At 31.9% G+C, this 14961-nt stretch overlaps 1 protein-coding gene and 1 long non-coding RNA gene across 2 annotated transcripts; one reads left to right on the top strand and one right to left on the bottom strand.

Moving 5' to 3' along the window:
* The first annotated feature begins 1868 nt into the window (after positions 1 to 1868).
* LOC142524085 (uncharacterized) lies at positions 1869 to 4764 on the top strand. Its single transcript, XM_075627819.1, has 3 exons — positions 1869 to 2178; positions 3455 to 3875; positions 3974 to 4764. The coding sequence occupies exons 1-3, from the start codon at positions 2098 to 2100 to the stop codon at positions 4510 to 4512; spliced, it is 1041 nt and encodes a 346-aa protein (XP_075483934.1). The 5' UTR covers positions 1869 to 2097; the 3' UTR covers positions 4513 to 4764.
* Positions 2842 to 3463, bottom strand: LOC142524086 (uncharacterized). Its single transcript, XR_012814825.1, has 2 exons — positions 3055 to 3463; positions 2842 to 2988 (listed from the first exon to the last, which is right to left on the bottom strand). It is a non-coding gene; the product is annotated as an uncharacterized LOC142524086 (long non-coding RNA).
* Positions 4765 to 14961: the final 10197 nt, after the last annotated feature.

The raw sequence follows: 14961 nt of genomic DNA on the forward strand, positions 1-14961 counted from the left end.
TCACCCATCTTACGACCCTTCTCAGATAAGCCCGAAGAAGAACTCGAGGAAGAAGAGTCCGAACAATTCTGGGGATGGTGATGGTTCGAGAATTGGATTAAGTTTAAAGTTATTATTGTTATTCAGTTTTACGTTTCCGCATTAAACTCTGTCGTTTTTTTGAGATTTCGGTATTGTAAAGACAATCGTTATTTCATTTGAATTATGATATATAAACTGGTTTTGCTTTACACTGTGCTACAAAGACTTGTTGTTTCGATTGTGTGATTGTTAAACAACGCCGGTGTCAATCCCGAGTCTCGAGGCGTGACAGATGGCTCTACACTGATCGTGAAAGATGTTAGGCGTGTTCCAGATATGCATTTGAGTGTGATATCAATAGAAAGACTTGATGAAGAAGATTTCAGCACAACATTTCGAAACAGGGTATATAGATTTCAAGATGATCACTTGTGGTATACTGCGATAACCAAAGTGAAGTGCACCTTTCGAAATAACAAGTATATAATTAATGGTCAAAACAATTGAATTAAACTTCATTTTGTGAGGGAAGTGATGGACTCTGAAACAATACTTGTGAAAAAATCAAGACACGAGATAACCTTATAGATTATGTGCACCAAGGTTTTTCCAAGAAATTAGTTTGACTATTGCATGGAATTAATGAAAACGGATCCAACTTTTATCATACGTGACTTGTTCAATTTCATCACTAACTATCCGGAATTGGTTTAATCCGGTCTGGTAACGTGTTGTAACGCCCCAAATTTGACAATTGTCCACACTGTACCAAGACGGGTCTCTACAACGTACTTATGTCCCTACTCACATGCATCCTAGGAAATTTCTCAGGGGGTCACCCATCTCAGAATTGCCCCAAGTCAAGCACGCTTAACCTTGGAGTTCTTATGTGGTAAAATTTCAAAAAAAAAAAGATGCACTGTCTTGATATGAGTAGTACATATCAAATCTTTTAAGCCCTCCTCAACTGCACAGTCTCATACCTGAACAGTTTTAGAATTTCTCTCATTCCAGTGCAATATCGGTTCATTCATGTTCCATTCGCCTAAAATTCCGTCAGGAGTCGCTCATTGTTCGTGCAACCTCGTGGCACCGACGATCACCCCCAGTCTTCTTCGACCTCGGGCCTCGCACGTGTGTATTCATTAGTGTAGATATTTGCATAATTTTTTAATTGTAAAATAGAATTGAATTGTCTTTGCCAACTTATATGAGAAATCAATAATCATATAATGGGAAATTTCAAGTTACTTTTAAGACACTGATACTACCCAATGATGTATCTAAGATGAATATTTAATAATATATATGAGACCCAAAGAAAAATCAATAAACTTTACATGTATTGATAAATTTTCACTATTAGATACACTTTGAGGTATTGCCCTAATGTATCATAAGCTTTTAATGTTTTTTTATGATTAGAAGACATAGCTCCACAAATTACATAAATCACTATATATATTTGAAATCAAATTTTAATCAATGCTAATATTTGAGATTAACAATTATTCAAATTTATACATTAACCAAAACTGGAAACAAATTTAATAAAATGAAATAATTACGTTGGAGTAAATAATTGAAAATAATATGATAATAAGATTCGAATTTATATTACGTGATTGATTTTTGAAATCCAAAAAGGAAGCAAAATCAATAGCGTTGTTGGGCTTTTATTTCGAACCCAGACACAAGAACTCGGGACCGATTAAGGTCTCTCTCCATTGTGTACGTGACCCGTAGGAGACGCGTCGAAAATTAAATATTAAATTAAGGGTAAAGTTGTCATAACACAATATCGCGTCCAAACCCAAGACTCCACGCCTATATATACCCCCTCTTAGCTCTCCCCGGGGTACGTATTGTCAGATTGTTAGGTTTTCTTCGTTTGTTTGGTTTTCTAGCATATGCGGCGTCGCAACCCTAGCGTTCCTCGAGATCCGTCAATTTTACATTCAATTTACGCTAATAATCCTGAGATTTTTCGTTAATCTGCGGGACTCATACTTTTTCGTTGCCGAGAATTCGTTTCCTATTGTTTCATCGTGAAGTCTTCGATTCGGTCTTGAAAGTATGTCTCGGTGCTTCCCGTACCCACCTCCTGGGTATACACCGAGCAGAGCCAGCAAAGAGGCTTTGATCGAATCGATTAAGGTTGGTTGGACCGAAAACCCTGATTGATGTGTACACATGAGCATGACTCCTCGTCGAGTTAATTTTTCGGGGTTTGGGGCAGTTCTTTATGTATGCTAATACAGAGAATCTGAAATCGTTGTTTTGATGTCGTGTTTTTTCTGTGTTAAAATTATTTTTCAAATTCTTATGACAGTAGATCTGATTGTGACCTTTTTTTCCAGAATTTAGTCCAAAAATAAATATTTTTTTGTATCAAGAATTGGTTATTAAAATCAACTATAATTCTGTTTCTAATCGAGATTCTATGGTTATTATAATCAATGATAAAATCTATTTCGAATCAAGGTTCTTAGAGTCCTTGTCGATATGGGGATAACAATTTCGGTCCAAGAAGTGGACTAGGAGTAGTTTGATTTGACATACTCGTTGTTACTGTATGTTAAGAGAAAGTTTACCAGTTTCTTGAGCTTCTGGATGATCACAGTTGATTTACGAGTGCATGTTCAATTTCAGTACTCTGTACATGTGAGAACAACCTTGAATGAACAGTCTATTGGTTCTGCTGTTACTTTGCAGTGTTTTATGTTGGTTGTCAAACTTAAAAAATACGAGTAATAAGGTTATGGAATGAGGCTTGAGTCTTCTTGGTGTCATTTGAAAAGCCTCTGCTTTTAAAAAAAATTAGCTCAGTAAGGCTTGTTTTTTTATACTCGTGTAAACTTTGATTATTTTTTTTGAGACCATTCTCTGCATGTTCATGAAGCCTCATTTAATTTTGTAGTCACTTCTAAATTGTCAGCTATAAGTCCGTAAATTTCTTTTGAAGAACTGATTTTTTGAGTTTCCTGTGAAGTTTGAAGTATTGTTTTGACAATTATCAGCCAGCATGTTCACATAACCTCGTTTAATTTTGTGGTCCTGTTCGAAAGAGTCACTGAGTCTGTAAATTTTTTTAAAGAACCAATAATAAGTGTCTCAAGTTGATGTTTTCTTCTAAACCATGTCTTATTAATTTTGCTAAAAATTGAAAATTTCCAATTACCTTTACATTCTAACTCATTGCTAAAAGGCAAAGATTATTTAGTTTGCTAGAATAGTTGTGATATCGCATAGATGACTTCTCTGGGCTGGAACACCAGACTTGTAAATCTATTAGCCATGTTGCTAAAATGATGTCATGCTAATCTTAATTATGTAATGGTTACTGTTGGGAATGATCATCAAGCTGCGGTCTAAGTTCATTACGTGCCCAATTGGCATCAAATTCTAAAACTGTTATTTTGGTGCTCCAAAGCTCCGAAAGGAACTGGAGAAAACAAAGGCACAATATAAACAGGAGGAGAGGAGGGTGAAGAAAGATGAACGGAAGGAGAGGAAAGATGAGAAGAATGAGATGGGGAAACTCACAGATGAAAAGACTGATCCGAATTCAAAGAAGAGAAGGAAGAGAGAAGAGGGGGGAAGGGAGGAGAAGAAACGGAGAAGGAAAGAGAGAAATGGGAAGCATGATCTGAATTCAAACAAGATCAGCCTCCCTAATGGACCGATTGGCAAAAATATCTGGGAAAATAGTGAGCAGCTAGAAAGAAGTGATCTAACGGAGGAGCATGATCTGCCTATTTGTTTGCACTTACCCAGCACATCTTTTGAAAGCACAGAAAAGAGCAGTGCTATGAAGAGGCAGTCCTCACCCGTGAATGTCATACGGGGTCATGGTAACTTTTCTCCTCCCGTGCAGAATTTCTCATGTCCTTATCAAGTGATAATTTTTGTGGGTAACACACTTATACCATATTTCATCGATGTGAAACAGGCACTATTATCAGGATACAGCTGTCGTCAAAAAAAAAGAACTTGTCTGATATTTCCATAAATGAACAACAGCTCTGCTCCACATCTGGAAGAACTGACATTCCACCTCTGAGAAATCGGCAACAAAACTTTTGCGCCTCAACTGAGAAAACCAGCGACTTTGTTCTAGGTGACTTCAATAGAACCGATAAGAAGCAGATTATTTCAACTTCTGGAAAGTCTGAACCTCCTGCTCCAGCCAAAACAGGAACCCCGTCTGTCCTCGATGCTATCGAGGTTTCCAAGAAAAGCTCAAAAACAATGCAGTACAAAAATCCAATTGAGAATTGGGTTCCACCATCGCTGCAGGATGCACCTTCTAGTCCAGAGGATCTAGATTGGCTCTTCTCTAGCAAGGATCACGGCCTACCATCCGAGAGAAGACAAAAAATTGAAAATGATAGTGTGTTCTGCTCTAGCAGCTCATCTTTATTGCAACCCCGTGCACAGCTCTTACCCGAATTTGATGTATATGCATTGCCGTTTACGGTTCCCTACTGAGTTTGCAACAATGTAAATAGATATCAGTCATTTATAGCTGCTGCCGGAGGAGTTTTGTAGTCGCTTCCAAGGCATTTAGCACTGATTCAACGTGGTGGTAGGATATGGTAGTGTTGACTGACGAATTAGATAAGCTGATATTTTAATTTTCGATCATTTTCAGCAGTTGCAATCTTTTTTCTTTTTTGAAATTATTTGGTACTGTGAAATATGTTTTGGTTTTATTAAACAAAGATCGTGTACTTCAGTAAACATGACATCGGTGTGTTAGTATACTTAATTGTGCATCGTCTGTATAGTAGTATTTGGCATTTTTTAACTTTCAAGCACAAAATCGGTCAATTAAAGGAAGAGAGAGAGGATCAGTCTCATCTTGATGCTGAATTTATAAAAGAAAAAATGAACAGCCCGTGAATTTGTTTACAAGCAGAGGAATGCTACTGGAAACAAAGAGCAAAAATATATTGGTTGAGTGTGAAAGTGACTCTAACACGAAGTATTTTCATGCAGTAGCTTCAAATAAAAAAAGGCAAAGATAGTTCGTAAATTAAGGGGATGTTTTACACAATGTTGTTAATAATTATTTTCAGCAATTATTTGAGGATGAAAACTGTGATTAACTGTGTTGGTAGCAGAATCTCGACCGAGGAAAATTCCAGGTCAAACTGAGTTCGAGAAGGCATTATTTCAAACGCATCCAGATAAGTCTCCCTGACCGGATGGTTTAAATGTTGTTGTCTTTTTCCCCCAAAAAGCATGGTCCCATATAGGTACTGATATTTTTAAGCTTGTTTTCATTGGATCAGATGCAAGGAATTCCCAGCAAATCTAAATGACGCCATGATTGGTCTAATTCCGAAATGTGAAACTTCATCGTCAATGAAGGAGCTTCGGCCCCTGTATAAAATAATTGCCATAGTCCTCGCTAATAGGCTTAAAGTAATCCTCCCCGATCTCATCTCAAAGCACCAATCTGCTTTTGTTCCAGGCCGCTCAATTACAGACAATGTATTGGTGGCTTTTGAGTTGTGCATTACATGAAACGGAAAACTCGAGGAAAGAAAGGTAACGTAGCTTTGAAAATTGACACAAGTAAAGCTTATGACAAGATAAGTTGGGTTTTCTTGAAGGAGATAATGCTGAAGCTTGGCTTTCATTCGCATTGGCTGGCATCATTATATTGTGTGTCATCTCAGTTAAGCACTATACGATCTTATTTAATGACGAAGACATTGGACCTATTAAACATCGACGTGGACTTAGACAAGGTGCCACTTTCGCCAGATCATGCCTCATCTAAACGTTATATAATAGTATATCCGTACATACAGTGCTGAGGGTAAAATATTTTTTAATTAATTTGATTTATATTTAAATAAAAATAATATCATAATTGTAAAAAATAATGAAAAATTATACCGTTATTTGAATTGATTAGAGAGATTTTATATATATATATATATATATATAATAAAAACAGAAGTATAATATTTACATCACATAAAGAGCAATTTTGATATAAAAAATGGTGTTTTTTTCTCTATTAGAGAGATTATATATATATATATATACATCACATAAAGAGCAATTTTGATATAAAAAATGGTGTTTTTTTCTCTATTAGAGAGATTATATATATATATATATATAACGTAGATCTTGTGATTCAGTCGCTGATATCAAATATAAGTTATGATTAAATTCTCAAGTCAGAAAACTTACGGTGTGTTTGGCAACCAGGATTTAGGAGGATTTAAAGAATTCGGATTTGTTTAGAATTTTATGGGATTTCATGTGATTTCAATGAGTATATCCAAATCCCATCAAATTTGATAAGATTTGGTGGGATTTGGATTTTAAAAACATACAATAATTTTTTTGTCCAAATCTCATCAAATTTTATTTATATTTAGATGATTTTTAAGGGTAGTTTTGTAAAATTTTAAAATTCCAAATTCGAATATATTTTTTTTCCAAACAAGAAATGGATTTGTAAATATCATTTTTAAATTTTAAATCAAACATCAAATGGAATTTCGGATACTTAAATTTCCAAATCTAATTCCAAATGCAAATCCAAATTCATATTTCGAAAAAAGCCAAACATATTGTTAGTTATTGTTCTCTTATCCAACATGATTTATCATTTCAATTTTATATATATTACATAAAATAGGGATAATACGACCTCATGATTCAAACCTAGCTTAATATATACATATTATATATATATTACATAAAATAGGGGATAATACAACATCATGATTCAGACCAGCTTACTATATAAATATATAGCATTTTAGTAAGCTTGCAAACCCAATTTTTTTTTTTTTTTTTTTAAAAAAATAAGAAAAGAAGAAGAAGAAGGGGATCGCAAATTACAGTTTACAGCACAAACTAAACCACGAAAAAAGAAGAAGAAGAAACAGTTGTAAATAAAGTAGGAGGAAGAAGTTAGCGCCACCACCATGAACAATCCGAGACTTTGTTCACTTTAACAAATGGATGCTACCCACAAACTTTTTATTTATCAGAGCATTAGCGGAGCCGGAGAAGTCGCCGGAGATCGTCACTGGCCCCGGTATCGATCCCCGCAGCCTCAACTTTGCAGCAGAGCCTTTGGCCTCAAAGAAAACCTGGGCAAAGGCAAGCTGCTGGGCGGCGGAGATATGGCAAACACCACGGAACCTGAAAACTTGTCGGAAATGTTAGTTTCGACATTTTTATAATCATCGGGAATGATGTTACCAGGTGAGATTAAAGGCAAAGATTTTGCAACGGTCTTGGGAAGGTGACGACCCAGGTCGGGTCTTACAGGAGTGGTGGACGAAAAAATTACACAATCTGCAGGTTTCGGAGGTGAAATTTTGTTCTCTTTTCTGGGGTTGCTGGAAGAATTTGGCCTCTTGGGGGTGAGGGGTGAGTCTCTGGTCCTAATATTGTTGTTGGTTTTCCTGTTTGTAGGAGAGCAAGAGAGACCTCGGGTGGAGGCTGCGCGGCGGGCGTGAGCGGCTGGGAGTGGAAGAAGAGGTGGTTGCGCTGGTGGTTGGAGTGAGAATGGTGAGTAGGAGTGGGAAAGAAAAGGTGGTGGAGCCTGTAAAATACCAGTTTCTTGAAAATTTGAAGGCAAATTTTGCGCAAAGGGGCTACGTATCAATGGATGGTTGATTTTCATAGGATTTTTGTATGGAGAAACTGTATGATTTGGTGATCTTTGAATCATTACTGCCTCAGTTGAAATATGCAGGCAAAGCTTGAGTAAATAAATCAGAAAATTTTGTAAATTGTAAATTTGATTTGGCAAATGATTTCAATACAACCGAATCAGAGGCCCCTTCAGCTTCGATACAGAGAAAAAGAATTGTGGAAAAAAGAGGCAAATTTGATAGAAAGATATCAAGAACTACAGGAAACTACAGATGCAATATTCAGCATAACTATGTATAATTAATGTTCTAATACTATTTTCAACTTCTTGGAAAATATGGCCATGTGAAATTAAGCCAAACCAGAAAAATGAGAAATTAAATAAAACTAAAAGAACTATGTATCTAACTTATTAAATTAAGTAGAATGAGGGTTTGGATTCTCAAGATCAGAAGGAGCAACTTTCTTGAAGCTTCCTTTGGTCCCTTTAAATAGAATGAGAATCCCGCAACGGCTACTTTATTGCTTCTTTTCTCTCTCTTTTTTTTTTCTTCTCTTTTTTTCATTTTTATTTTTTTGTGTTCGTTTTTTGACATAAAATTGATTTATCACAAATAGAATAAGCGGAAATTACAGTATTGGTCTGAAAATTTGCATGCATTAATATTTAAAATTTTCCACATCTCATTTATTTATTTGGATGTATAAAAATTAGTTTTATTTAGTTAAATAAATTATTCTTTTTTGTCTTTTTTATGCCATATTTCCTACATGCATTTTGAAATTTATATATTGTGACTAATTTAATTTTAAAACTTATTATACGATATATATAATCTAATATTAATAAAAATTAACCTTTAGTTTAGAAATGGCAAAAACTCTTGCGAGATCTTTTAACGAGTCAATTTTGTAACACATACCTCTTACCAGTCTCGATCAATTACAAATTATTTTTTTATTAAAAAAATATTACTTTCACTCTATACATGGACCATATCGTCTCGTTTCATGGATAAAAATCTGTGAGATCATCTCACAAAAATCCAATTCATTTAAAAATTAGTCAAAATATAAGCAATTGACGATATATATTAACGTGACACATTCGATTGGGGACGGTATAAAATAACATATACTGAAAGACCAACAATACCTATTGTAGTACAACGTACTATAATATACCAAAAAAATGAATACCGTATAGCATACCAAAAATTATAATATTAAAAACATTTATATTAATATCATATCGAAAATTTCGGTATATCGAAATCTTGCGGTATATTGAGATTTCAATACGGTATCGATATATATCATTTTATACCGAAAAAATATCTTATATTTTTAAAATTTTAACTTTATTATTTAAAATTTATTATAAATTTTTTAATTTATATATATTATTTTGATATATATCGAAAATTTTCAAATTTCATACCGTTATCATGCCGAAAATTTCGATGTTGATACCATACTTTAATGAAAATTTCAATAAATTTGATATTTCGATACGATAAGTTAGGTTATATCTAAAATTTGGTATTTTTTCTCATCCCACTGCAATTCCTACTGTATTTTTGCATGCTATTATTTGTTTATTTTTATTTACAGAATATGACAACAATAATTATGAAGAATTTTAATCTGAAGATTTCCAGGATAGTTCGAGTTCAGACCTAAATGAAGAATCAGCGTGCTGTCTTGTTCGAATCACCAGTATTTGTTACGTAAATAAATACTTAAAATTTTGTCCACAAAATGTGTGGCTATGTATGATTTTATTTCTAATTTCATCAAAAAAATTGAAACTTCAAATATTTTTAAGTATAAATATGAACAAAATATTAAATGTACTGGAAAATGTGCAATATTAATGAGCTTAAATACATTTTATAAAATAGTTACAGCGTCTACTTGTTTTTATCTCGTAATGAAATAATCTTCCCCGGGTGAAAAAAGGTAAAATTTTCATCCTAATTCACCGACAATCTTATGGTGGTCGGTAGCCACACAAGATATTCCCCGAGTCGTTGGACTGGATAATAAACGGTGTAGGGCGGCAGCCGCCGGGGTAATTGTGACCGTAGGATCCTGCGAATCATTTTCAGATGTAGCCGTCGTTATACTCATGCTGACTGTTGATCTATTCCTTAGGCTTCCTCCAAATACGTGGAAATGGACTTCTGGAGAAATCAAGGCCGTACACGTCTTTGGTGAATATGAGTTGCCCTAGCGTCGAAGGAACCGGGTCAGCGGCGGCTTTAATTTAATTTAATACAAAAATGACTTACATTTTGCAGAATAAATACATAATCAATGTATATATTTATTCCATCCAGATGATTGCCACATTTCCTTTTATATATATATACTATATATATATATATATGAAGGTTTGATGAATCTACGAATCTTGCTGTTGAATTGTCCGAAATTTTTTATTTTTGTGTTTTCGTTAATACTATTAGTTTCTTGGTACAGAACATTAGCTAGTTTTAGTAATCATTTCGGTATAAGTTTTTGCCACATATAATATATATATATATATATATATATATATATAATATATTACAACATGGGAAGGAGATTTGTTGTTATGTTGAATTCTGATCATAATGAAAAGAACATTATGTTTTCTTTTCAGAGTGGACTTTCTGAAAATATCATTGGAGTTGCTATAAAATTTTCTACACCTTGTTAAAATAGTCCCTAGTTGGAATTTTGTAAGATATTTCATGGAAACGATTCAACAATGCTGATACAAACTTAATTATGGTCGGTGCAATGATGCATCCCTTGTTTTTTTTAATCTTAAAATCTAATAAACAACTAATAATAATAATAAAAAATTCACTCAAATTTAATTTATAAATGACTTGCACCACCTTCCTGTTGCATGTTCCGTAGCTTAAAAATTGTGATCGGATGAAAAGAATATGTAAATAAAATACACATTCATATGAGATCATCTTAAGGATCAATTTTGTAAAATTTTTTCATAATCGATTCATTAAAAAATATTATTTTTTTATTCTAGATATGGACCGAGTTAACCAGTCTCACTTATATAATCTTCTCAATAAAGTAACACTTATTTGACATTTACAAATTAATTAGGAAAGCAATTCATGTTATTAAATTAAACAAGTGCTTTTCACCCAAATTTCCATTTTTTGATATATCTGGTACAAAGTTCTAACACAAAAAATCATATGAGACATTCTTACGGATCAATTTTGTGAGGCGGTTCTCCAACCCGACCTAACTCATGAAAAAATTATTCTTTTGCTAGAAATATTAATTTTCATGTTAGGTCTAAGTCTGGAGAGACCCGTCTTTTAATTTAATAACATGGATTGCTTAAGGAAACTTTGTCCATATATGATAAGAATAACACATACACCTTTGAAAGTGTTATATATTTTAACCAAATTTGATTATGATAAAATGTTTAAGCCTTTCCTTCATTAAAAAAAACAAAAAAAACAAAAAACAAAAACAAAAACTTCAGAGAAAGCAAACACACTAATTCGAATATGAGGTGTAAAACTCAAATTTAAACGTTTGATTGTTGCCTTTGTCAATGCACCCACCCACCTTTTATTTGTGTAGATATAATGTTATTTTGAAACGTTGATATCAAAATTTATAAACTCATCATATTAAAATGTTTTCAAAATTACTTGATATACTAAACTAGTTAAAATTAAAATAATTAACTAAATATTGTATTAATATCAGTGCAATATTAAATCAAATATTAATATCGAAACACAGTCACCTAACGAAGCCAAATATGTTTTTGTAAAGAATATGCAAAGATCATTGGGTTCATGGCATGTTTCGTTAAAGGTAGTAGCAGAATTTTGCTTTAGGCAATCCACCTTTTTTTAAAAAAAAAAAAAAAAAAACTTATATTTGAAATTATTGTTGCATCCCACCCCACATTTTTTTTAATGTTTTATATTAATAATTACCCTCTGACTTTTAAAAAAAAAGTCTATGAACTAATCTAATTACACTGTGATTTTTTAAAAACAATTTTGTTTATAATTTTCTTTTTTCTTTTTTGTGTTTCTTTCCTATATATATCTTTACATTTTTACTATCAAATTTGATCTTTTATCCCCTGATTAACTGAATTCAATTTAAAAAAATGTATACATATATGATGATATATTGAGACATGTTTTGACACAGTTATGATTTTATACGCCACATTTACATTCATGCTTTTAAGTTCATGAAATGTACGTTGATTACAGTATTTTTCACTGTTGTATGTCATGTATATGTATTTGCTATTGAACTCGTTGAACTAATATTGGGTGGAATTTCTTGCTCAATCCATTTCTTGAAGCTCAACATAATTGAGGTGCAAGTGCAACAATTATTTGTTGTTCCATGAGCTCCACTTGTTTGATCTTGAGTGTTAGAGAACCCACTTTTGTTTGGTGTTAAGAATGTGATTTAACGTTTTTATATTATTAAAAATTTGAATCAAACCTTACGATAAAATAGATAAACCCTAAATGGAGAAGGGAACTTGAAAGCAAAGACGGAATTATTCAAGGACTGTAGTGGGGATGTAGCCCAGCCCATTTTTTTTAATTACAGCGATCACAGATAGTGCAGTTGGAGAAATTGAACTCATCCAATATTTGCTATTTGATTCTTAACTCCGATGATAAATATTGTTAAGATTCTCTGACTTGGTCCTACAACTCAAAAAACTAGCAAAAAGGGGAAAATTGTTCAATCTGAGATTGAGGTTTGTGTTGGAAAAATAATATTGGATCAATTGACTTTTTGACTTTGACATCTGAACGACGGTTAATTCTTTTTTACAATCAGTTTTTCCGATCCAATAGGCTTCAACTTCTCAACTCAAAAATACAATGTTTATATTGGAGAAAATAATCTATTCTGACTAATGACTTTTTTGTCAATAGTTTAACATTCTGTTTTGAACGAGATTTAACTAAACATATAGATGTAGATTTTATTATAGATGAATTTTATAAATCTCGTAGGACACAATTTCGTTGAAAGTATTATGTAATATCTTTTTTTGGGTAATAATATATAACTTATTATATTGAGTTCAAGTTCATCCCAACTATAATTCTTAGATCCGTCCTGCTTGAAGATTGTGAATTCCCTGTGGTATTCTTGAAAGGGTATTTGTGATGCTTTCAAAGAAGTTTTATCGCATAGTTGGTTTTTGAAGATTTTGTGCTGCTTTATTTTATTTAATTTAATTTGGATTTATTTTCATACGTAACTTGTACGAGCAACTGTATCTCATGTCTTTCGGTTTAAAGTTTTTAAAGCATATTCATTGCACATATAATTTACCATGACCCCCAAATTTTCCGAATAAAAAGAAAAATAGTTTGCTAGCTAGTTGAAACTAAGGAATTTAATGTTTTCATTTGTATTTCTAATATTTTATTTATATATGATCCCATGTTGATAATTGTGTTATAGCAGAATTCATACAATACAGTTCCGTTCTTCGATTCGAGAAACAGATAAACATATATGAAGTTACTCGTTGTTTTTATCAAACCTACAGAAATCATCCAAGTTGGGTTTCGTTGTATAGTGTAAACATTATAATCGACCCTTTTTATTCTTCATGTCAATGTCTTAAAATCTAATTTTTATTGCAAAAAATCAACTCCACTTACTCGGATAAGAATATGTTCTATACTCAAAGTGGAAAGAATGCATAGGTTGAAAATTTATGCTGCCTTTTTGTGCACAATTCTCCAGCTTTGAATTTCTCTTGGATTATCAATCGTTTGAAAGTCAAAGTTTGATCTTTTTTAAATCAAATTTGTTCATCCAAATACATAACGTGCTAGAATCTTTATTGTTCGAATGTCCACTGCCTTGTTTTTGTAATAATAGATAGGTTAAACGTTGAAATAATTTATTTATTAATTAAAAAATATAAAAATGATTTCAAATTTTGTATGGTCTCGCAGATATCAAACAATTCTTCATCATTAATTCAAGACCTAGTGGCTCAAAGATTGTACATTGTCATTGACCAATGGATTTGTTTCTTACTTTGGAGTAAAGGAACGAAGAATAGCAATGAAGTTTCCCGGAAGTTGGACCAAACAACCAAAAGAGAGAGTGGACTTTTTACTTACTACCAAAATTGTCAAAAAGGATAAGTATGTCTTCTTGGTCAAAGACACGTCCCAGTCTCGGGCTTGGGCTTATCAACCCGAACAAAATGAGTTTTGGCCCACTATCCGAAACCGGAAGGCCCTCGTGTTTTGCCATGTCAGTGGTACAACTGGCAATCCTGACATAGATAGTAGCCTGTCTTTTCAACCCGTCGAGTCCACGCCGTCACTCACAGACTCTACTTACTCTAGGTTGTAATTATTGTGTAGAGCGGGATTTTTTAAAATAAATTATATATTTATATATATAATTTATGTCATATTTAACCAAATCGACGACAAAAATATTATAAAATAATATATTTATTAATATTAATTTAATTCAGCTTACATATTAAATATTCGAAAACAAATAAAAAAATAAATACGTAATTAAATGTATAGTTTTTTCATTTTTTTAAATAGCAATTTGAATTTGACATCTTTTTAAAATATAAATTATATTTAAATATCTATATTGATTATATTATTTTATTTTGTTTAATTACGATTTTGAGCTTTATATTATTTTATATATTTAATTCTCGCTGCTCTATATTATATTAACTAAAATACGTTTTAATCAAAATTTCATCTAATAAATAATAAAAAAATATTGACTATTTGTTTAAAATTTTGTTAAACAAAATAATATATGATATTGTAAATATATTTTATATTATATTTTATCGGTAATATTTTCACTTTACCCATATAAAAAAGTCAATTTAATGATATAAGATTAATATCCTCGTTTATCATATCAATAAATTTAAATAATTATTCAAACACTAACACTAACTAATTTTAATAATTAATTATATAAAGTAACGTCCGCTTGATGCACGAGTAAAATATTAATTAATAAATAATATGAAGTTTTGAGTAATAATAAAAAATGTCATACTTTTAATATTGTATAAATATAAATATGGATTTGAATAATACCTTATTTCTCATACTCACAAATCTTTATTTTTAAAATTTTATTATTATAATTTTTTTAAAATAGATATGAAGTTTCTCAAGTAATAATAATAAAAATGACATATTTTTTTAAACATTATATAAATCTAAATAAATAAATATTTTCAGAACAAATTTTTCTTTCTAATAT

Source organism: Primulina tabacum, chromosome 14 (genome assembly GCF_025594145.1).
Source record: "Primulina tabacum isolate GXHZ01 chromosome 14, ASM2559414v2, whole genome shotgun sequence".
Taxonomy (NCBI): domain Eukaryota; kingdom Viridiplantae; phylum Streptophyta; class Magnoliopsida; order Lamiales; family Gesneriaceae; genus Primulina; species Primulina tabacum.